This window comes from Podarcis melisellensis (genome assembly GCF_964234715.1).
Source record: "Podarcis melisellensis genome assembly, chromosome: 7".
Lineage (NCBI taxonomy): Eukaryota > Metazoa > Chordata > Lepidosauria > Squamata > Lacertidae > Podarcis > Podarcis melisellensis.
The window spans coordinates 46,586,663-46,612,186 of record NC_138539.1 but is presented as its reverse complement, the minus strand read 5'-3'; the positions used below and the strand labels follow the sequence as shown (position 1 = coordinate 46,612,186).

Here is a 25,524-nt window from a genome sequence, read left to right as displayed (position 1 = left end):
CTTGAGGGTTTTTAGAGGATCACTAGTGGGTCTTAGCGGAGCAGTCAGAAATTCATTTGTTGACATTAAGCATTTAGGGCCAAGATAGATGTTATGGGAAATGTATCATCAAAAGCAACCACATTACATTGCATTTCATTCTCCTTCTACCCCAGGTAACAGATAGAAGTTATATCCATTGTAACATCCTAGCATTCTGTGTCCTTCACTCCTGCATCACAATGTGGGCTGCCAGTGAGATTGCTGTGAGACGTGGTGCTTGTGGTGAAGCAACATTTCTAGATGTTACGGATGGGAAATATAGAAACGGATGTGTGCCAGTCATTTTCAGCAGCAGATATGCATTTTCCATTATATCTTGTCTGGCCCTTTATTATTTGTTTGTTTGTTTGCTTGCTTGCTTTGAAATTTGGGCCCAGAGGCAAAAGAATCCCAGTTCCTTCGCAGGAAGAACCCATCACATGCAACTTATAGCAAAGGAAAATGCTAACGGGCAGGCAATTAAAGACTGGAGTGTATCTGAGTAAAACATTTGCACACTGCAATAGACAGTGAAAGAATGAGAAATGAAACAAGGCCAAGATAACGTGTTCATCAGGACAGAGTCATTAGCCATTGTGGCTAACATGCTTGACTTGAATGTGGTAAATCCATGTTCAAATCCCCACAGAGTCATATTGAATGATTTTTAGTTCTTAGCTTGTTGTTTTTTATGTAGAATCATGTTTTATCCAACAAACATCCCATTAACTTGAGAGCTTCTGTCTGTATAACAGGACCTCTCCTTTCCTCGTTCCACCTGCACCCCCCCCCCAAAAATGAGTTCTGGGTATCCCCACAACCCTCCAAAGCAGATTGGAGGCAGGACAGGAAGAGGAAGTCCCATTGCACAGGCTTGAGAGCAGTACATGTGAAAAGGATCTAGAAGTCTTGGTTGACCACAAACTTGACATGAGCCAACAGTGTGACGCGGCAGCTAAAAAAGCCAATGCAATTCTGGGCTGCATCAATAGGAGTATAGCATCTAGATCAAGGGAAGTAATAGTGCCACTGTATTCTGCTCTGGTCAGACCTCACCTGGAGTACTGTGTCCAGTTCTGGGCACCACAGTTCAATGACACTGACAAACTGGAACGTGTCCAGAGGAGGGCAACCAAAATGGTCAAAGGCCTGGAAACGATGCCTTATGAGGAACGGCTAAGGGAACTGGGCATGTTTAGCCTGGAGAAGAGGTGGTTAAGGGGTGATATGATAGCCATGTTCAAATATATAAAAGGATGTCACATAGAGGAGGGAGAAAGGTTGTTTTCTGCTGCTCCAGAGAAGCGGACACGGAGCAATGGATCCAAACTACAAGAAAGAAGATGCCACCTAAACATTAGGAAGAACGTCCTGACAGTAAGAGCTGTTCGACAGTGGAATTTGCTGCCAAAGAGTGTGGTGGAGTCTCCTTCTTTGGAGGTCTTTAAGCAGAGGCTTGACAACCATATGTCAGGAGTGCTCTGATGGTGTTTCCTGCTTGGCAGGGTGAAATATACTCAGAGTCGCATCCTATTCAACTCAGTACATAACACAGGGGGTTGGACTCAATGGCCCTTGTGGTCTCTTCCAACTCTATGATTCTATGATTCTATGAAGACCTTACACTAGCAGGATGACTTTGCTCAATACAACCCAGTTTGTTTTACTGAAGCTGTGATTTCGCGTTTTATGCTTTGCATTTTGTCTTATTGGTGGTTTCACCATAATAAACAGCTGACTGAGCAACTGTACATGCTGTTGTGTCAAATGCTTTAATAAAATTCAGGCTATTTAGGCAGCTTAGAAACCAAGTATGATACTCTGTGGTTTTTTTAAAAAAAGAAACTTTTAAAAAACCTTTTCTCTCTTCCTCTCTCAAATGATGGTGCTTTGAGATTTTATTCTCTACAAATTTCAGATTAGAAATTATCCTTTTAATTTAATTAAAGATGACACCAGTGCTGGAATATGACTTTTAAAGCTTGGGGGACTTAACTGTGGCTTTGCATAATTAAGCTTTCAGCTGGTTCTTTGCTACTTTGCCAGGATAGATCTTTTGTGCTTGATATAGGCAGTTTCCACCATATTCTAGACACTAGAGAATACAAAAATGCAAAATAGTTAAGCTGATACTCTTTGGTGCTGGATCATGCAAGTGTTTCATCGATATGTATGCATGTTTCGAAAGCTGGAGTGATCCAAGAGGAAATGAGCCTGGTAAAATATATCTTCTTACCTGTTTTGTGATGCTTTATCATGGGGATGTAAAGTTTTGTTCTGTCTTTTCCCCTTTGGTATTAGATGGTAATGCAAGCTAGACGGCTCTCTTGGATATAATTAAACTGCCTTCTCTTTGCCTGCAGGTGAGTGAGATGGAAGTAAATGGTCAGTTTGAATCAGTCTGCGAGTCTGTATTCAGTGAGCTGGAGTCTCAAGCAGTAGAGGCCCTGGATCTGCCAATGCCAGGCTGCTTCCGCATGAGGAGCCACAGCTACGTGAGAGCCATCGAAAAGGGCTGTTCCCAAGATGATGAATGTTTGTCACTGAGGTCCTCGTCCCCCCCACGCACAACCACCACTGTGAGGACCATCCAAAGCAGCACTGGTGAGTAACTTACAAAACAAATAAGACAGAAATGGGCTGAACCGAGGTACCATTGAACACTGATTCCCAGCATTGTCCCTGTAGACTGCTTTCAGCCTTCCACTCTTTTGCTTGGAACCCTCATAGGCATTCCCAGAGCAGAAACACTGAGAACAGTGTAAAAGCCTCTGGTTTGCTTCCATGGGTGTGTGGAGACATGAGCCAGTCTGGGGAAAAGATGGATTAATGAGGAGAACTGCAGAGAGATAAAGTTGTACATGTGGAGAGGGTGATGGTATGTGTGCTCCAGAAATTTGAAAACTTTATTATTTACCTTTTTTTTAAAAAAGGGAGTACAGTATTTGTCACTAATAACATTTCATAAATACACATTTATTCTTGGCAATTTCCTATCACTTTCATAACACATGTTTCATAACACATGTAAGATGAGTTCCAGATTGCATCTTCATGCTGTTGGCACACAAACTTAGTGTATGTTTTCTGAATGCCCACATTGTATGTACAATATAGGAATTGTAGCTCTCTGTGTACTGCTGTGCATTAAATGCCTTTCAGACTGAATTTTGGATTATTGTATAGTTGGGAAATGTGCAATATATAGAAATTTTCACACTGACTAGCCCAACAAATGCATGTGAAAGCTGTACAGGGTATGTGACAGCAATATCACTTATCCCACCCCCAATCTATTCTCAGCATTGCAAGCCTGTGTTTGGTATGTAGAAATCCTTCAAATCAGATTGTTTCAGACAAAAATTGAGCCTGTTGTGGTGAACAGAAAACAGGGATTTTTCAGAACAAAAGAAAGGGTTTGTTTGTCTTTCTACTCATCTGTAGGAATGCATGAAGTACTCATACTTGTGTAACTTCTAACTTTTTATATGAGGGATAAATTAGTGTGCAGTCTGGCAATGACCTTGCTCTTTGCAACTCAAATACAAATGCGGAATTTAAAAAGGTTTGCGTGATTTCATCATTCAATAATGACACTTCATAGATTCATTGTAAGGTACGTGGTATGCATTATCATCATGATACATTTTTCCATCCAGGCTTTTGGCCTTCAACTTGGAGAGGTTTAAATATTGTGATCTCTTTTAGTAGGAAGGATATGTTAGACCAGGCATTGGCAAACTCCGGCCCTCCAGATGTTTGAGACTACAATTCCCATCATCCCTGACCACTGGTCCTGTTAGCTAGGGATGATGGGAATTGTAGCAGGTTCAGCAGGAGGCTGTTCAAAGGGACTGGTGGAAGAATTAGGCGGGAGAGATTGTAGTTGCAGTATCACTGCCTCAGAGCCCTTAAACATATAGGCACCATTTACAGCCAAAGGATTTGACATTCCTGATCAATCGTGCCCAGGTTTAGGAGAGAGGTTGTGGCTGATGAGCTTTGCAAGAGATTTCTGACATTATCAAGGTTTGTTGGATTCAGTGATGCCTTGCAGCAACAGATTTTCATTGAAAGACCTTTTGCAATATATATATATATATAAAACCCATAGTAAAACACTGCTTATATATTTAAGCAACAAAGCACCTATAAAGTCTCCATTGTTGCTGTTCAAAAGAAAATGTGTGTTATGCCATATGTGTGTGTATAAAAGGCGGTCATCACCCTAAAACATTTGTTGCTCTTCCCACATCAAAGCAATTGGAAAGAAGAGGATTATTGGCCTGTTACTGTAGAAATATAATTGGAAATGGAAAAGCATAAGTTTTGCTCTAGGCTCCTGTGGACAGAAAATGCTCAAACTGAAATTGCTTAGAGCTTTATAGACTAAACTCATCATGTTGAACTTGGCTCAGAGGGAATAGGAAGTCAATGCAGTTGTTGAAAAATTAGCTTAATACCTTCAGCTTCCTAGCACCACTTAGCAGGGTGGCAGCTGCAATCTGAATCAGATGTGATTGCTGAACGAGCTTCAAGTGCATCCCCATGTGGCTTGCTGCAGTACTTCAGGCCAGAAGTGGCAAAGGCACATAATGTCTGCACCTGAAAGAAAGGGCAGCAGTTGCAAATTTAGTTGCCTTTTCTCAAATGATGAAGTTTCATCACATGCATACAGGCTCAGTCATACTGACTCATGCTTGCTCGGTGCTATCTCCACTGATTCTACCTTCAGTTAAGGACCCCATTAAGACTGCCACCTTTTTGGTTTTTAGGCACTTTTAATTTCTTCATTAACAGGTGAGGAGCGGGGAATCAACAGATGCAGTTTTCCCCATCACTGTATTTCCATGCAGACTTTAAATGAGTAGCGACACAGAAGCTGTGCAGGAAAATGTTGGCAGCATTAGGCTCTGCAAAATTGCTCCAAGGAAGTGCTTTCTAGGAATATAGCAGGCAAAGCTATAGTACTAGTCCTAGTGGTCTTGCCATCATTACTGCTTCAGTGTTAAAGAGTGAGCACCAACAGCATCAGAGAAGTGCATCTGGTTTACAATGAAGCGTAAAAGGAACTTGGGTTTGAGCCTGTAACAAAATGGTTATCTGTGTCCACTGAGAGTTAAAATAAATGAATGCAGGAATAGTTCTATACAGGTCTAGCTAAAATAACACAAAACTGAGAGAGATTATATGTGGTAGCCTCCCCCAACTGACATACATTGGCTTTTGGAGATAAGCAAGACAAAGTTTCAAATTTCCTGAAGTGAGAGATTTTCAGCGTCTATCCATCATGAATACAGTGTGTTGCCATTGAATCTAAAATAGAACAACCTTTACAAGGTCACCTACTCATTAGTAAGGAGGAATGTGTTTTCAAATCTAGTTTGAAACAACTATATAATGAACCCACGGAGCAGATCACGTCTTGGACTTACATGAAAAGACAGGAGGAACTGAACCATGCAGACTCTTTTGACAAACAGTTTTCCAGCTTCCTCTGAACATATCTTAAAGTTTTATCCTTACTTTGCATGAAAGCTGTAATAAACTATTTTATGCCCTCTCTTTCCCTGGGTATTCCACCTGCTTGGTGCACTCTACTGTGAGCTGGCCACGGATACTGAGCGGAGCAATCGTATTGCAAAGTCCATGAGTTTGAACACAACTAGCTTTATTGAATCTGGTGGAGTCAAAGTGTGAGTTGGGGCTCTATGGGGAAATGTGGATAGTTGCCAGAGAAGGCCTAGGCTCTGTTCTGACATCTCCAGTGGGAGGCAATGACAGTTCACAGGGCACAACCTGCCAATCTTCTGAAGGCATAATAACAGCTGTCAAAGTTCCAAAATGCACAACAATCAGCCAGCTGAGCAGAGGGCTGGCAAAGAACTTTGCAGAGCAGTTCTCAAGTGCTAGATAAACAGCTGGCTGTCATGTCCTTGGGAAATGCTGCACAACAAGGCTCTGCAGGCTCTTCCAATCAGCAGTGCCTGCAAAGCTCCTTTTGACCAAGCCATCTTTACGTGACATCATATTTGATGTCGGGAGTAGACAGGGTGGGTGTGCCTTGCCTAAAATAGTCTAGCAGGCCAAATCAGAAGGCCTGGCAGATCAGATCTGACCCATAGACTGGAGATTCTCTACCCCTCATCTAGGCAGCAAAAGACATTATCACAGTACAAGGACACCTTGAAGCCAGGCAAAAGCACTCAAGAGTTCAGAGCAGGACGAGTGAGGAATGTGGCCTTGGGAGAAGCCATCAGTAGGGGAAAGGTTCGGAGGGCCATATTTGGTTGAGATTCCCCATATGTTCTGCATATTTATCATCAAGCAGTAACTTGCAGGTGTTTCAGCACCACGGACAGAATCATACCTCTCCACATAGCAGCAAAGACATTTCTTTTTGCTGGTTAAGTCACACATTCCTCAATGAACCATCCCCTTTTGAGTAATCATGCACATACACAACATAAAGTGTCTCTAAGTTTCTGCTCTGATAGGACTCCGGTTTCAGAAAATGTCCTTCCTCTGGAGATAATTCTTGCAAGCTAGTACTTTTTCAATTTCATCTTTCAGGGCAGACTCTTAATTGATTTTGTTGACCTTTATGTTTCCTGTGTTCCAAAACAGAACACTCTGTTCAAGACAAAAGTGTATCAGTGGTTTCACATAATAGCATTTCATATTCAGTGACTATTCTTAGTGTATTTCTTTGAACGGCTTTCTTTTCTTTTCTTTTCTTTTCTTTTCTTTTCTTTTCTTTGGGTTCCTTTGTAATTGTAGCCACAGATAGGAAAGGTTTCTTTTCTTTTTTTTCTCCTAATGAAGCACCTGCCATGGCTTAACATGTCATAAAATCACTCTAGAAACACCCAGTTCAGGAATCCTGGGGCCAATTCAGTGAGGTATGAAATGATACAGAATAATATAGGATGGCAACAAGATCAATTTCCCAAAAGCAGTCAGCTCTGTAGACTTAGCAGTGGACAACCAAAATTCAGTTTTGTGCAGACGGAAGGGCCTGGCCTTTGGGGGACCAGGGTTTGGGGAAAGAGGTTTGGCTCGGTATCCATAATTATAGTAGTACTTAGGGCCACATTGTAATTGATATAAAAATATTGTGAATTTTTTAAGAAGTAGATTTAATGCGCTCAACACTTCTGCAATGCTTTCCTGTGCATGAATAAGACATTTGAAGTGATCACTGTTTCATCATGTCAGCAATTCCCAATTCAGAGTTCCCATGTTACATATTTATTTACCTGATACAGTGCATACCAGAAATTTTCAGACCTCTTAAATATGACTTTATGCAACAGTCCATAACACTAATTGCCCCAATGAGATGCTGTGGGCTATTGGGTACATGCATTATTAAGCAGTTCTCAGAGCAAACATTTTCATTTGTTTTTGTTATGCCATAAAAGAAAACCCAGAGGAAACCTACAACAACAACAAAAACCGTCATTCTAAATCCCAGAAATGATAAATGTGTCCCTACTCTCCTGCCTTGAAATTGCAACATAGTACGCAAGTATAATTTTGAAGCTGTTTCAGATGCCTGCAATAAAAAAGACATAATAAGGTGGTGGGGTGTTTTTTTTTAATAATGCAGGGAGGAAATCCTCTCAAGTTATTGTTTATGCAGGAAATTTTAGCATTATTATTAAAGCTGGAAATATCCCTAGTTAAAGTCGTAACAGACAGATATCTGTTTTATGCTATAGACTTAATTTTGATTAACCCGTTCATCTGATTTCTGCAGATGTGAACCTCGTTCTCAGAACCACATGATAGCTGCTGCATAGAGCTGGGTATTTCTTTGAGAGGGAGTAAAATTGTTATATTATATGTAGCCGGTCAACAAGATAACCTCTATGGCTGGAGGAAGCTATAGCTGTTGCAGGTCTATTTATCTTGCCCTAAGATCGTAAACATACCTGAGACTGAAATCATTAGGGCCTCCACCTTCTGGAGGCTATTTGTTCATTCTCTGGTGTGTCCCTCTTTTTGGCAGAGCGGGTGAAGTTTTTGTTCAGTTGGGTTTTTCTGGTTTTGTGTTTTTATGTTTTTGCAAATTATGCTGTTTTAGTGAATACGTTGAGTGTCCTTAACTTCCAGCTGTACGTGCTTGGAACATAATTTGCTTGCACCTGGTGTTACAAAGACATTTTCCTCCTCTCTAGATGCAGGTGGTTTGAGAATGGGAAGGGAACTTTTCAAACAACTGGAGTCTATATAGGCCGCCTTTCGATATCCTTCTCATATAAATGTCAATTGCGGCTCTTGCGCTAATGAAAGCTTAAATCTCAAAAGGCGAGCTGTAAGCTGTCATTTGTTTCCTTGTCAGCAAAATTCTTTGAGCATTGTTTTACGCTAGCTTTGTGCCACTACTTAAAATCTCTGCTTTCTCAAAGCCCTGTCATTAAAAAAGGATATTCCTTGTGCCACAGGCGTTCTTAGCTTGGCCCTTCTTCTCTTAGCTTGAGACATACTGTCGTCTGGATTACGTAAGGTTGATTTTTGAGTATGAAGTATCCTTTCACAGAGCTAAGGGTTTAACTACCCACTCTGCATCTTTCTCAAAATAAATGGCTTTCCCTTTCTCGTTAAGAATCCTGTGAAGGACAAGGTATGTGCCATGGACCAGCACTGTGCAGATGAAAAGGCTGCAGAAGATGGCAAGGACACAAAGTTGTGTAGTCCCAGCCTCGCTGTGTCCATGTACAGATGAGAGCTTAATAGGTTGTTTGCGGTAATACTGTAGAGTTATCGCTGCCCATGATCATTCTACATATAGCTTTCATGTATGTAGAAAGAGGGTACCCTCACCACATTCCAAGCTAGAGTCAGGCAAACTAAACTGTTCTTCAGGAACTCACAAAACTAGATTGGTTTAATCCAACCCTGAATCAGCCCCTCTTGTACTCAGACTTGATATCACTGGGACCTCAGCAGGGTCAGAGCCCTACCTGCAAATCCCCAGTGAGTCTCCAAACCAACCCTACCTGCCTCCCTATCCCTCCAAGTATCTTCTTTCCCATTTACCTTTCTTTTTGCTGTGGCAGTAGTGGATGGAGGTGGAGACGGAAGTCTCTCCCTAACGTAAGGCAGCATAGCAAGCACCAGGGACTATGGGAAACCATCAGTATCTCAGTTGACACAGAGGGGAAGGGGGAAGCCTCGCTCTTTTCCTCCTTCACCATTGCATCAGTAAAGCTTAGTGGGAGTTGGGAAATGAGGGAAGTGGACTAGGTTGGAAGGAGGCTTAGTGTACTGGCTTGTATTATCTTCTGGCTCATATTTCAGTCTTAAGGCAGAGAGAATAACCTTTGGGTCTCGTCATGAGTGTTGTGAGCCCACAAGCATTTCTGTTTCCAGGACAGGAAATATGCAATTCAGAGGCAGTGTTAGCCCCACTGAAAAGGCAAAGTTAATTTTCAATATGAAGGAATTGTCCAAAGGGCTAATTCAAAATGTTGTGGCAGTTTGTTTATTTTTAGTGTTGTTTTTTAGCTAAATTTATAGCCATCCACTTAGTCAGTGCATAATACATCTAGGGAAACCTTGTTGTTAGCCTTACTCAAAATGCTTTTAATCTATTGGAGAACATTTAACCCAAGTCTCTACTCTGAGAGAACGTGTTCGCAGAAATCGTCCCCAAACACTTCTTTTTATTGAAGTCTCTGTTAACTGAACGTTTTTCAATGCAATTTCAAGAGTTTGTGTGTATTAAAGGGGAAGGCGAGAATACACAGCTTGAGTTGAAAACACACTGACTTTGAGCAGGGGTGCTAACAAGATTTTCTGGGCTCAGCACACTGTATGTGGATTGGGCTTTGTGTCATATGCAAATTTATGTCCTCTTTTGCAACTGGAGTGGAGGACCCAAAAATAAATCAGTGACCATGCATATAATACTGTCTGTAACAGACAGAAAATGAACAAGTAATGCTTTCCCCCATTGTATTTCCATACTAGAAGAGGCTGTTGAATTTTAACAGCTGTATTCAACATACAAAAAAACCCTCCTTTCCCTCAGTGCCAACCCTAAACCAAAGCTGAGGTTGCAATCTTGTACCCACTAACCTGGATGTAAGCCCAACTGAACACAAAGGGACTTACTTCTGAGTAGACCTACCTAAGTCTCTCTTCAAAGTTTTTACATATTGCACCTGACATGGGAAGGTCTTTAACATCCATCCATGCATATTATGTAGTAAGACTCGCAGAAAACATTTAAGGAGTACTTGATCTCAGGCAAACCCACCAGAGGAAAGAAGCCTCCTAGTTGCTGGAGGAAAAGGAAGAGCAAAGTATATATATTCCAAGGTCTAGAAAATGAGAAAGAAGCAAAGAAAGTGTACTAAAGGGGAGGGGGGAAACAGCAGCTCTTGGGGACCACAGGGATTCCTATTGGCTGATGTCCAAACTATTCACTCATCAGTCACAGCTCTCACTTAACTTATTTGCTAAAATCACTAACAGGCAGGAGCAGCCAGGTTGGCTCATCTCACAGAAATTGCTTAGAAGGGTACCTGCACATTTTGCTTCATAACTTTCCTTCTAGGAGGGCTAGAGAATCTGAGGGAAGGAATATGAGGACTCTACTGACTGTGAGTCTGGAACATCAGTAACCACAATGCCTTCTTCTTAGTGTCTTCCTGGAGAAGTATTGAACTGCAGGCTCGCTTATGTAAATTATTCTTAAAACTTTAGGTTGATTTTTTTTAATGATAAAGCCACAGCGGAAGGGACAATGTTGTATTCTTTCCACAATAATCTGCATCATTTTGGTATAAGTGGGGGGACCTTAATATCCTTCATTCAGCGTCCCTTTTTCATGTTCATCCTGAAAGATAGTATGTGATTGACACAGACTTCAGCTGCAAAATTGCCATTAATCTCTATCAAGTTGAGCTAGAGAGAATCAGCTATCCCTGGTATTGTGAGTTTCTGATTTCCCTTTTTCTAATTGCATTCTGCATTGTATAAAGCCTTGCCAGTAATCTGACTGGCACAGGTCCAAGTTTAGATTGGCTTTACCCTGAAAATGGGTTCCTGAACAAGATGCTACAAATGCAGAGTAATCAAAGGTTGCCTGCCTTCAACTTTTAGATTAGAAAATATTGAGATGGAGATAGTCATCTGATATCGGCACCATCTAGCCTCTTTTATATCTCAGCCTCTCAAATGGGAAATGGCATAACTTTGTAATTGCGGGCAAATCTGCTAAAGTGGATTTTCCACGTCTCTCTTGAATTGGCCAGAGGCAACACCCTCTTTGCAAATCCACTCAGTATTCTACTCAGTGTTTTAGATACCAAATGCAGAATTAGCACACGCCACTTTATGTTTAAAAATAAATAATATCTGTCTAGCATGAAAGAATTGGAGCAGATTGTTTAAAAATTACTGCAAAGCAACCCTGTCTCACTTATGCATTTGTAGGGCAGTGTGTGGACTCTTCCACATAGGTCACAAGGGCTCTGAAAGACCCAAGTTTCTGTGTAGTCTACTGCACCTCTGGGTAAGGACTGACTAGCTGTGTCTCTTTCTCTCACCAAAACCTTTTGGGACAAATGGAGTATTGAGAAAGTGCCATGGGCACCAGTTGCAAAGTAGCTGCTGTGTGTGGGGGGGTGACATTTCCCAAATTGACTACTACATCTATAAGAGCGAAAAGGTGATAGAACTACAGCATGGTCCTGGCATGCCCCCCCATTTAACTTGACACATCGACAGGGGGGGAGTGTGGTGGGATACTTAATATCAGCCACTGTCAGGCTTCCTCAGAGAGAGAAACCCTTTGCATCTCTCCTCCATTCAGAACACAAGGGAGGGAGGGTGGGTGTCCAATCCTGGCATCCAATGAAATGTGGCTATGTGAAAGGGTGTGTTTTCAATGTAGGAGAGGCCAAGCTGGTATGAACTGAGAAGAAAGAGCAAGAATCTCTCATGCAGTGTGGATTTCTGAGGAGATATTTTCTGTTACGTTTCACTGGTGTCATAGGAAGTACAATGGTACCTCGGGTTACATACGCTTCAGGTTACATACGCTTCAGGTTACAGACTCCGCTAACCCAGAAATAGTACCTCGGGTTAAGAACTTTGCTTTAGGATGAGAACAGAAATCATGCTCTGGCGGCGCAGCGGCAGCAGGAGTCTCCATTAGCTAAAGTGGTGCTTCAGGTTAAGAATGGACCTCTGGAACGAATTAAGTACGTAACCAGAGGTACCACTGTACTGGTGAGTACGCAGGTGCCTGCAGTCACTATGTTTGTGACATATAAAAACAGCTTTAAAAGTTAAGTAGCGTTTGAGGAAAGGAGGGTGTTCTACTTATTCCATAATTAACAGTGGAGTCTTGCGTCACCTTAAAGAGTAAGAAATTGATTGTGCCAAAAGCTTTCATGGATTGCAGTGCACTGCATAAGATCTTTAACTCAACTAAGTCAAAGTCACAGGAGACTATGTCTTTAATGAAGTTAAGTCAAATTGATTTCAGTGAGTCCACTCCAGGCATGACTAACATTGGCTATCACCCAATGTCAGCATTTTAAAATTGTCATTGATTCTCAATTGCGACAATTGTGAAAAATCATGACAAAGTTTTAAAATATTGAACCAGCAAATACATTAGTGTTTGTTGGTTGGTTTTTTTAAAAATTAACTTTTAGAAATGCTGCTTTTTATTTATTTGTTGCACTTGTTTGACACCTTTCTAAAAGCAATGGTTTTCCAATGGCAGCATACATATAGTATATGATTTTAAAAAGATTAACATGTACATTAAAATAATAAAAACAATACAGTTGTTTCTTCTTATGCTGTTGTTCAGGGTTGAGGCCAATGAAAAGGCTTTCAGGATATGTATAAACACTTCAGCTGAATTTGAAAGGAACAGGCCACTTCTGTAGTTATAAATGGATTTGAGGCTGAAATAAAGAGACTTGTGTAGTGAATGCTATTGCTTAAATTGTTTTTGAACTGTGAACTCAAAACAAATACAACTGCAGATTGGTATTGCTAACTGCACTGAAAAGGTAGCACTAACTGCAACCATAATAACAACAACCTCATTTTCTCAGATAATCGTCAGGGAACACAAACACTTAGCCAATTTGGTGTTTGTGTTCCAGAGCTACTCCCTCCCTCACCCACCACCCCAGTCCTGCCTCTTTTGTAGAAAGTGATGCAGCAGTCTTGCTAGTCACTGGTACATCCCCATGTGCTTTGGGATTAAGCTTTCTCTCTCACTCCTCTCTGCTGCAGTTTTCCTAACAAACATCACCCTGCCACTGCTTTTTTTTCCCCCAGAAAGGAAAAAGATAGGTGCATATGTAGACCAAATAAACTGAGTAAATAAATAAATGAAAGAAATGCTCTGCTGTGAAGTTTCCTACAAACTTAGGGTGGTTTAGGGTGTGACCTAATCTGAAACAGAATATACCAATAAAAAAGAAAGGCGAACAAATGTTATTCCTTTGTCAAATTAATATAAACATTAATCCAAAACATCAGGGCTCTCTCTCTGGCATCTTGCCACTAAAAAGCTGAATAGGAAAGTTATGCTTGCCAAACAATTCACTTTTTGTAGCTTAACAATATAATATATTGTGTACGTGAGCAAGGGTGGAAACTATTAGACTCTTATTCAGGAGATGGGCAGGTGTATATTTGGCTCTTCAGTTGACAAACTGGAATGGAGTGGAGATTAAGAGGCCTTGAAACAGCCAATTTCAGAAATATAAACTCAGATATATTGAGCAGTGAAATAGTATAAAGTCTAAGCATAGCTCAACTGAAAATGGAAACTGTACATAATTACTTCCATCTTAGAAATCTGAGGACACTTTTCCAACAAGCCAGAAATAGAGGGATCAGTTCAGACCCCCAAACAATGGTTTGTCTTAACCATAGCTTAGAACCCAAAGCGTGTTTTGAGCTTCCAGACATACAAAACGCAAACCATGACATTGAGCTGCTTGCCTACTTTTGTTTGATGTCCTCTCAACCCTGAACTTCACAGTTTACTCCTTCTCCATGATACAGCAACCTCTGGAAGTAGAGCATTGGCTGTAGTGTGCTTTGTCAACACAGACACGATGCTATTACTTACCATGTTGTTGTTGTTTAGTCGTTTAGTCGTGTCCGACTCTTCGTGACCCCATGGACCAGAGCACACCAGGCACTCCTGTCTTCCACTGCCTCCCACAGTTTGGTCAAACTCATGTTGGTAGCTTTGAGAACACTGTCCAACCATCTCGTCCTCTATCGTCCCCTTCTCCTTGTGCCCTCCATCTTTCCCAACATCAGGGTCATTTCCAAGGAGTCTTCTCATGAGGTGGCCAAAGTATTAGAGCCTCAGCTTCACGATCTGTCCTTCCAATGAGCACTCAGGGCTGATTTCCTTTAAAATGGATAGGTTTGATCTTCTTGCAGTCCATGGGACTCTCAAGAGTCTCCTCCAGCACCATAATTCAAAAGCATCTATTCTTCGGCGATCAGCCTTCTTTATGGTCCAGCTCTCACATCCATACATCACTACTGGGAAAATGACATACCATACTGAGCATAAACTAACATCAAAGTTTAAGGCTCATGGTTAGCAAGGAAAGGGCTTAACCACAAGCTTGGGTTTGGATGGCACAAAGAGTTGACTTAGCACAGTGATGCATGGGAGGTAAAAATACTGGGAAGGAGCAATGGTGCTGCAAACTCCTCTTTGGGAGCCTGCTTACTTGCATCATCCCCATAAGCCATAACTGGGTTTACTGTGAAATGTGAACCAAACCATTGTCTGCCTATGAAAAGTAAACAGTTTGGTTCAATGAATGTTCAACAAGTACTTCAGAAAGTCTAGGCAGTTTTAACTATGAACTATGCTGATTAGCATCCTCAAGGAAACAAATATTATATCCTTTCCTTTGTAATGGAAATAACAGTGCAATCCTAAGCATGGTTACTCAGAAGTAAACTCCACTGAGTATGAACAGTAGTCAGTGATGGTGAGAGTTGTGGTCTAACAACATCTGGAGGGCCAGATGTTCCCCACTTGGCCTTTAAACTAGATCCAGGGAAATTGACATGTAGGATATGAAGTAAGAGCTTGAAAGCATGTGTGTTATTTTGAAAAGATTACACTGACATGGAAAAGATGATTACTGTAGAAACAAAAAGATCCCACAGGACATTTAAGGGGAGTTACAGTACTTCGTATACAGAAGTATATTATATCTGATATATACATTGCATATCACACTCTTGGCCCAATAAAAGAAGTTTACTCTGTTATTTGCAAAAGAGATCATTATATTAAGCTGCAGGAATTTGGGAGAAGCTTTTAAACATAAAAATGTAACTTTTTGTTCTGCACTTTTAGCATCAGCATTTGAAGCAGACTAAATGATAAAAGAATGACAGCAATAAAGCAATCTGTCTCCAGATTCTTCATCTGTTATGTACTTTATAAAAGTGTTAAAATCTAAAAATGTAGGCCAAAGCAAAATAGTTTTAATACATGGAAGAAAAACACTAGTGGGGGGGTGGAATAGCAATACCTGCTCATCTGAAAGTGCTTCCCCCTTAATCACTATTGTGTGAAAATCTGTAAATTCACTCTGTGGTGAAGGAAATGCATTCTGTGCCTCTTCAGGAACATTTTCAAGTGCTCTTATTTTATATGCTACAAGTTGAGCCTGGCCATCACAAAGAGGTGCTGGGGCTGAACTGACCACAGATTAAGCCCTGAGTTATGGATGCCCGGCTGGGTGACAGTGTGAGCCTGCCCTACAGGTTATACATAAGTGATGCTTGAATACTAAAAAGTACATCAATTAAAGTTTTATTACAAATTATTCTAATGAGTGAGAGAGAGAGAAAACGGGCCAGACTGGGTTAGTGTTTTGGGTGTAGCGACATGTAAGTGTTTGACCATCAAGGAAGACTGTTACACTCTCTGGCTCTGGCAACATTATTTTTTTCTCTTATCGGTACTGTATGACTTGTGTGGAAGCAAGTTTTCAGAATCAGGTCCCCAATGGAAATACAGTCATTCCCCCACCCCCCACCCTTCAGACATTCTCATTTCTCCAGATATATTCAAACTTCATGAAGGACTCTTTTAAAGCAGGGACTTGGAGGAGGAAAGTGGTTGCTGCTAGTTTAAGGAAGAGAGAGGTTAACCACTAGCCGCATTTTGGATGGCATGCTAAGTCAAACCTTGACTTAGCTGCCATGCTAAGTTAAAAGGACTTGGGGAGTCAGTGCAGATTCCTCCTAGGGGTCAGCACATCCTCCCTGTCCCAGCAAGCCATAGTTTGGCTTAACATGTCGTGTAAACCAGACCTATTATTGTTTGACTGACCTATATAGGTAAAGGTATAGGGACCCCTGACCGTTAGGTCCAATCGTGGACGACTCTGGAGTTGCGGTGCTCATCTCACTCTATAGGCCGAGGGAGCCAGACAGCTTCCAGGTCATGTGGCCAGCATGACTATGCCACTTCTGGCAAACAGAGCAATGCACGGAAACGCCGTTTACCTTCCCGCCGGAGTGGTACCTATTTTATCTACTTGCACTTTAATGTGCTTTCGAATTGCTAGGTGGGCAGGAACTGGGACTGAACAATGGGAGCTCACCCCGTCATGGGGATTCGAACCGCCGACCTTCTGATCGGCAAGCCCTAGGCTCTGTGGTTTACACCACAGCGCCACCCGCTATATACCTTACCTTAAAGATGCATAACAACTCTGTTAGGGGTAAACAATGGTGCCCAGAATTCTTTTTTTTTGGGGGGGGGTGTACTTTAAGGATATAATGCATATGCAGCACAAGATGCGACTGCTGCATTTTTCAATGGCATTACCAAGTAGCCCCGAACAATGTATACAATAACTTTTTTTAAAGGCATAGTTGAATTCCTTACTTAAAGAATTAATTGAAGTGTGGGATTGATGAGATCTCATTCCAAGGAGCAATTAACTACAGTAGTGGGGCTAGTTATAGTTCCAGGAAAAGGACACAAACTGGCTCAGTGATGGGAAATACAGGGCAAGCCATGGAGAATTGAGGGGCATTCTCAACACCATATCCAGCTCCCCCAGGGACAACTCCCACCATGCCTCAATTGTGCATTTCCCCATCCAAATCTGTAAAGAGTGGCATTTCCCCATCTGTAAAGCAAATTGTCTTGGTATTTCCCCACTCTTTCCCTCCTTTATGTATTTTTACTGTCAGGGAAAAAAGGCAGAAGAAGTCATGGGAAAACAGGGGACATTTGCAATTGGATGGCGACATTGTGTGGACCCTCCATCACATTTCATGGAGGAGACATGGAATAGTCTCCTGGAAGCACTTATAGGTTATGGGAAGCAATTGCTGTTACGTATCTTTGTCGATTGGTGTCTTAACACCAGGCGTTATGAATATTGAAATAATGAGAGTGGTTGAACACTAGAGGGTGATGTTGTTCTTTTAAATAATGTTCATAGGACAGCTTTGGATACAAGATTCTGTTTCAAACACAACATAATTATTTTGTGCTCACATTTCCTGGTAGAAAGACTAGCAAATTTAGTTTCCACTGTGTGTACATGATGCAGAGAAGACGCAGCCAGTCCCAAATACTTGGCACGTGTATCATCCATCACCTGTAAGAAATTGTGGCAATGCTCTGGAGTGTTTGGTGAATACTGATAAATATTTCATGTCTGCACCAAGATTCATTGTGCAAAAGAAACATGTTTAGAATTAGCTCTTTAGATCATTTTTGTTTAGGCTTCACATGTGTAAAAAAGACATAGGTCTATCTGTTCAGACATCACGAAGTCTGCCTTTTCTGATCAAGGAATTTAAGTTCCTTGGTAGAAAAAGTAACACCTCTATATGGTTTTTAAAAATAATTAAATGTGCACTTGCTTATAAACTGAATGGACTTCCAGAGTGTTTTACAGTTTCAAGATTGGCAAGATTCCTTTAAATTTGTTTCCTTTCATTTTAAACAGGCACGTCCAACAGGTAGATCGTGATCTACCAGTAGATCACTGGACGTCTGTGGTAGATCACCAGTAGATCACTGACTCCCCCCAAAGAAGCTAAACACCTTTGACCTGAATCGCAAAAAACAGGACTTTCTTTCCTAAAAAAACTCAACAAGTTTGACCTGAACCCCCCAAAATGGGGTAGATCACTGCCAGGTTTTAACTCTATGAGTAGATTGCAGTCTCTTGAGAGTTGGCCACCCCCTATTTAAAACATAGGATTCTTACAGTTTCTGTTAGCTACTTATCTGTTCATTTGAAAAATTAGTATAGATCAGTGGTACCTCGGGTTAAGTACTTAATTCGTTCCGGAGGTCCGTACTTAACCTGAAACTGTTCTTAACCTGAAGCACCACTTTAGCTAATGGGGCCTCCCACTGCCGCTGCACCACTGGAGCATGATTTCTGTTCTCATCCTGAAGCAAAGTTCTTAACCTCAAGCACTATTTCTGGGTTGGTGGAGGCTGTAACCTGAAGCATATGTAACCCGAGGTACCACTGTATAGGCAAAGCTTATGCAGTAACAGATGAGATACACTTTCAAGCCACAATACAATACCTCCTATAAAACTCACAACATTAATAAATCCAGCAGGCTAGACCTCTCCAATAAATACTCTTCATGGGGTTGCTTTGAAGATGTTTCCGTAACTTCATTTGGTTCAGAGTGGCAGGGAATTCTGTCTCTTTACTTCAAGAAGTGTACCTGAAAAAAGGTACACAAGTTATAACAGTCTTCTGAGTCTTCATTTGTTCTCCTAATGGCACATCACCTCAGCAGGAAACTAGCCTGGCTTATATTTTAACACTTACTGGGTCCAAGGTTTCAGGGAACTATGGGTCAGTATGAAGTGCAGGGGGCAAGGGAACGTGGATAAAAAATTCATGGAACTCATGAATAACTTTGAATAATTATCTGTTGCACCAAGACAGCAGTGCAGTGTAAAGTGAAGTTTGCACATAACATATAATTCACACAGAACACCCACTCTCAAGAAAGTACTTACTGTATGAATCATGTTCAGTCCTACACTATGCCAAGTCTGTACTTGATTTGAAAAAATAAATAAATAATGTTATAAGCAGAAGATTGTTTTAGAGGGAAGAAACAAAACAAGCCCAAAGCCTTTGGAATACAGATGTGTTTATTTTTGGAGTTGCAATGCCTTGCCTGACCTCCAAGAGACATGATGAAAAACTGAGCTGACTGAGCTCTTTGAACTGACACGGTGGCATGTCCTGTGTGATGTGGTTTGCTTTTACCTGGAAACCTGCTTTTTTTTTTCTTTTGAAAGTCCAAAATACCAAAATGACACAAGTAGTGCTCTTCAGCTTTAAATTCTGGGTACTGACAAGATTCGGCTTTTCTAAATCAGAAAATCACAGGGGTGGCTTGTGTTTTCTGAATTGTTCAATTGGGAGGATAAGTGGGTGGAGGTTCCTTCTAAGGTGCGTGGCTGTCCATTTCCCACTTTTTGATCTACATTTTATGCCTGGCACTGAATTCTGTGAGCAGTAAAATGTGGTAACTAAGCAGGAGTCAACTACCTGCACATCCGCTGATGCTCAGTGAATTCAATCCTGCTTTCTACAGGGTTCGGTTATGGCAGCAAGCTTCCTGTGAAGAATTCATCCAGGCACCCAAAACAAGCAGCACTAAACTCCTTACCCATCAGCCGATGCAGGGGGAGTTCAATTCTGCTTTCTCGCAGCAGGATCTAGATGTGCTTCTACTTCCTCCACAACTGATGTCACACATGCAGTCAGGCTTTGGGGCAAGGTGGACATGGTTTGAAGAAAGTGGCCTCATGGACCAAATGAGGAAGTCCCCCACCTCTGTGCCAACATCAGTAGTACAGTGGTACCTCTGGTTGTGAACGGGAACCATTCTGGAGGCCCATTTGCAACATGAAAAGCCTGCAACCTGAAGCTCCATATCTGAGCAGTGCACGGCGCGATTTGGTGCTTATGTGCATGCACGAAGTGCGATTTAGCACTTCTGCGCCTGCGCGAGCAGCAAAACCCGGAAGTAACCCTTTCTGCTACTTCTGGGTCGCCACGGGATGCAACCTGAAAAAACGTATCATGAAGCAAACGTAACATGAGGTATGACTGTAATGCACATAGTGTCACCCGCGCCCACATTACTGTAAGGAGCAGTAACTGTGAATTGCAATAAAGCATTATTGAGCCAAATCTCTACTGCCCATGTAAATCTCATTTTATCTTAGTTTAACTGTCATGGTTTCCCTCCTAAGAATTCTAGGAGTGGTTTGATATGGCTTTAAGAATTCTGTGAGAGATCTCGAACGCACCCACCCACCAGCCCAACGAAATTCTCAGGGCAAGAAATAGATTTTTAAAAAATAAAGAAAATAAGAAGGAATAACCTTAAAGTGTAGATTTACTGTATTGGCCTTCTTTCCTAAACCTAATGAGTGATTTACAGCTGCTCACAGCATTTTTACTATTCTGTGCTTCTATTTTTCCTAACACAATAACACCAGGGCTGGTCTCTGAATGTTCTGTGAACTTTGAAGTGGTCCACAATAGTGTGCATGCACTTTGGCCCCTTTCTTTTCCTGGGCAGTGCCATTCAGAAATACAGTTCAGAATGTGTCCCATATTGTCTCACTGAGATTACCATAGCCACATTATGTGTTTAATAAAATTTCTCTGACTTTGTTCTCTGTAGAGAAATGCTGTTATTTATAAGATTTTAGTAATCTCTTTATAATATGAATTTTTGGCTGGAATTGGGAGTCGAATCCAGTTATAACACCAGCCAAGATTTATCTGCAAGTATCCGTCTCCTTCCACGTAGCGTAACGTCTGCTGCTTTCAGCTGGGCTGTTTATCCAGTCATGGTATTGCAACTGTGCATACAGCATCTGTATATGAAGTCACCGGTTTATAATCCGCATACTTCAGGGTAGTCTTCTTTGTTCAGCTCCTTTCAAGATGGGAAAGCAGAGCAGCGTGTCACACTTTTTCATCTGAGAAAATAAATGCTTAGGCATAGGAAGGCTGTGGGATCTTATTTCTTCGGTGACTGGGAAACTTTCATTAAAGGTCTGTCCTGTGATCAGCTAGCAGGAGAAGATCTGGTGAGGGGAAACTGGCTTCAACTACTGTGGAAAGGATATGACTCCTGGCTGCAAGCCCAGGCTTGGTCAGTAGATCAAAGGCTCTTTGCTTGGCTTATGGTGCAATTGGAAGAGCAGCTGCCCAGTAGCTTGTCAGCATCTCTATTCCCCTTTTCCCCTTCCTCCCCTGACAGCAGCCAGCTGGTTCCCTTTCCTTCCCATGTCAGCTATTAAATTGTCTCTGCATCTTCCTTCTGCTGGTACTTGGTGCTCTGCTCTTCAAAGTGTTCTCTTTAATGCAATCCCCACATTTCTAAAGGATTCTGCTGCTGCAGCAGTTTTTATGGTCGGTCTTTGTCACAGAATTATTTGGTATATGGATTGATTTTGATTCCTATACATGTCACAGTCACAATATTTATAAACAGTGTTCTCAGAAGGAAAAGTTGTTGGTTGGAATGTAGGGCTGTTTCTAAGCCAGTGTTTTGGTTGCATTTTATTTCTGCACATCATTTCTGTCATATGGCTAATCCAGTCTCCGGCTAAGAGCTGCTGTTTGTAGGGTGAATCTAGGATACTGCCTTATTACAAGTCTAGCCCATTAGGCCTTTTATCTCCGCATTGTGTACACAAGGAAAGGGAAAACCTGTGACCCTCCACATCATTGATCATGTGGGCTGGGACTGATGGTATTTGGAAGTCCAAAACCTCTGGAGAAACATAGGTTTCCCACCCCTGGCCTACTACAGTGACTTGCAACAGCTCACCACAGTCGTTCCAACCTCTAGATGCTAGGAATTGAACCTGGAGCATTTTGCATGCAAGCATTTAAACTACCCCAGAGCTACAGTCCTTCTAGGAAAGAGGATAAGCTATAAATCAAGACATTGCTGCATAAATCTTACCTCTGCCTTAGGCAGGCCCCAGTTCTCAGGCTCAGCCATCCCAGCCATAACACAGGGGTAATATTAATTACTTGCCCATCTTACCGTGAGAATAAACTGAGACTATGTACATGAAGTGCCCTGAACACCCAAAGAGTGCTATATAATGCCACATTTTACTATGGAGTATTTATCACACCAACTAGTCAGGAATGCAGTCCACAGAAAGCTGGCTGTGTGTAACTTCTATTGAAGTTAATGGAAAACTTAAAATAACTGTGTGCTTTTAGCCTAGCACTTTATCGGATTATAACCAATCTTCATGAGTAATTCTTCAAGTCCCAAAAACTTGAGGAAGTCAGCATGGGTTTCTAGTGATCTCCCTCTTCCAAAGGAAGTTCACCCTGTGCTGGATGTCCTGAACATTACAATACAATACTCTGGAAGGAGCAAAACTGGTGACAGCTAAAAGCCATGTGTAGAATATGCAGCTATGTCCTGCATGTCCTCAGGGAGAAGAGAGAAAAGGTTGCAAATAGCATGGCTGTTTCTGCTCCACTCCCAATATAAAATACAACATTTGATGGGTTTTGTTTAGTCTGTTTTCATGAAAATGTGTGTGAAAACAGGAATTGATTTACATTCAGGCAGACTTGAACAAAAATTGGTTTAAAAATTCTTGCTAGACCCTTGCTTTTTATTATAAACTCCACACACAAATGTGCCTTAACCACATCTGCCTATTTTGCTGTACAGTTGAGGACTGACTGTGGCTTGACAAAGATAAAACTATTTGGCAGAAATTCCAGATCAAGCTTCAAGGGTATGAGTTGTTTCTTTGATTTCCTGGAATGGTTTGATTAGAAGTTGTCATGTAGATGAGAAGTTGTCAGTAACCTCAAAGGGTGACTGGGAATAATCCCATCTGTACAATTATAATACATGTAAAACTGAGTTAAGCTGCCAGATATATTCACTATGAGAGATGTAAACATTGGCAGATGCCCCTGCCAGTGAATTCTTTAAAGTTTGAGTCTTCCCAGTGATCAATGTTTTTGTCCTCAAATCCTAATGTGCATAAACTGCACAGTATGTGCTTCCTGTGAAGAAAAATATTATATCATTTGTGTGGACATGCATGGATTGAAGAGACAATTCAGAGATTGGTTTACTAAAATCTTTGCACACTGCGTTCACCTAAGCGATTGTGGGGAGGTTCTCCAAGCAGAGGTAATCAGTTCTCTGGTGTCATGAGACCTTTTGGCAGCAGGTCCAACCAACTTGTAATATATCATTTCCAAAAATGAGTGCCTTGCCAGTATTTGACCATCCGTCTTCTGGTGAGGAAGAGCAGGATCAGATTAGTCCCATATAGCAGTAAAGCTACTACTAACTTTTTTTTGAATGGGGGAGAATTATGTATATTTTTGTTATTTTACCTTTTTTCTTTCTTTTAAATACATCCTTATCCTCAACCTTAATTAGCCTGTGTGGGTAAGAGAGAAATCTTAACTTATGTGGGCACCCACACACAATAAGCAAGCTGGCTGCTCAAACCTGAAGCTGTCCCCTCTCCTCCGTGGCGAAGTGGATGACTTGCTCTCACCAAGGTCACCTTCATGGCATACACCATGATACTACAGTCATGGCTTCCCCCAAAGCATTCTGGGAGCTGTAGTTTATTAAGAGTGCTGAGAGTTGTTAAGAGTTCCCTCTTTCCCTTCCACAGCTACAATTTCCAGAGTGGTTTAACAGTTAACCCCTTTTCCCCAGAGAATACCGGGAATTGTAGCTCTGAGAAGGGAATAGGGGTCTCCTAACAACTCTCAGCACCCCTAAGAAATCACAGTTCCCAGAATTCACTGGGGGAAATCACAACTGTTGAACGTGGTACCATAGTGCTTTAAATGTATGGTGTAAATGTGGCCCAAGTAGAACTGTAATACAATGTGGAAAATATGGTGGCCCACTTCTCCTTCCTTTCCACTATCCCTACAGTGGTGTGAATGTGGACATCTAGTTTCTGCCTTTCTCCTAGGGTTCTGAGATGCATCTGGCAGGGGAAGGGTGTTACTGGCATACCCTTTTTTTGTATAATAGTTCCCCAACAGAAGAACTGCAGTAGGCTCCCACCAGACAGGATGAACTGTGTACCTACCGCAGTCTAAGCTGTTCAGCTGCTTGGGAAGCTTCTGAGCCCTACTACAAAGGGCTCCTCCCTTCAGCTCAACTCTAAACAAAGAGAGAAGCTTTGGATTTATTTTACCAGAGGGCACAGTACTTAACAAAACCTTGTGAAATATTTTGATAACACATGGGTGTAGTGTAACCACACAGCCTTAGCAGATGGGGAGAGTTTTAGTATTAGAAAAAAACATTTTTAAACAAATGAAGCCAAACGTCCAAATATAAAATAATGTTTGTTTGGCGAACCAGTGGGAAAAGGAGGAGAAAAGGAAGGCAACAATCACACAGAGAGACTTGCAACTCAAATAAAAATAATCACCCTAATTTATCTCCTTGCATGTTACCTGCATGAGCAGAGCATGTGGCACAGTTCCTTGCAGAAGAGAGAATCTGTCAGGACAGGTGTCAGGAGCAGGTCAGCAGTAACTCCTCGTCAATGAAGTTAACTCTTTATTCAAAGAAACAAAACAGCTCAGGCCTAGAGAGCACAGCAACTCTTCCCAGTAGATCTTACGCCAATGAGGCAGTTGCATGGACGGAAGATCCCCACCTTCCCACTAAGGCTCACCCTCCCAGTTTCTTCCCAAGCAACCTGAGGCTGCTTAATCTTTCCTGTCTCTGCTCTTACCTCTTCATACCTCTACGGGTTCTGGAAGACCAGGGGGAAAGGGAGCTGGTCACAACAGGAGGAAAAATTCCCTGGCTTCTTCAGCAGCCTGTCTGATCTCTGCCTCTTGGCCTCTCTCCTCTCCAGTATCCGCTTCTGCCTCTAATTCTGGACTGCTCTCTGCCACAGCCTCTTCCTGCTAACTAAAGCCTGTTACCTATTCAGCTTCTGAAACCTCTTCCTCCCAGTCTGCTCCCTCTTCTCCATCTTATTATTCATTAGCATCCCACCACCAATCCCCTGGCTCTGAGCCTTCTTCCCTTGGGGGGGGTTCTCTTGGGGGTTCCCCAGCTGGTGCTTCCACCACTCCTCTGCATCCAGCCAGTCCATGATATCCTCAGATAAAGCAGATTTCTGATTATGTATCAATCCATTGGCACCATCTAGAGCAGGGGTGTCCAAACTTTTTTCAAAGAGGGCCAGGTTTGATAAAGTGAACATGCGTGAGGACCGGCCAGAGTTGTTGACCTTTTTTTAGGATTGTTGTTGAGCTTTTGGGGAGATTTTCACCCAGAGTTGTTGAGCTATTTTTAGGATTATCTCCCATAGTAGTTGTTGACATTCTTTAAGGATTTTACCCCAGGAAATAAACTGTCACAGGGGTCGGATTAGGCCCCTGGGCCAGATTTTGGACATGC

General features: G+C 41.8%; 1 protein-coding gene across 12 annotated transcripts in view; it reads left to right on the top strand.

Annotated features, from left to right (window-relative positions):
* DLGAP1 (DLG associated protein 1) overlaps positions 1-25,524 on the top strand; it is a 282,912-nt gene that overhangs the window by 219,549 nt on the left and 37,839 nt on the right. For all 12 annotated transcript variants that reach the window (XM_081918049.1, XM_081918042.1, XM_081918041.1 and 9 more), the window contains one exon: positions 2,385-2,625. In XM_081918049.1, the coding sequence (XP_081774175.1) occupies positions 2,385-2,625 (241 nt within the window). The remainder of the gene's footprint in view (positions 1-2,384; positions 2,626-25,524) is intronic.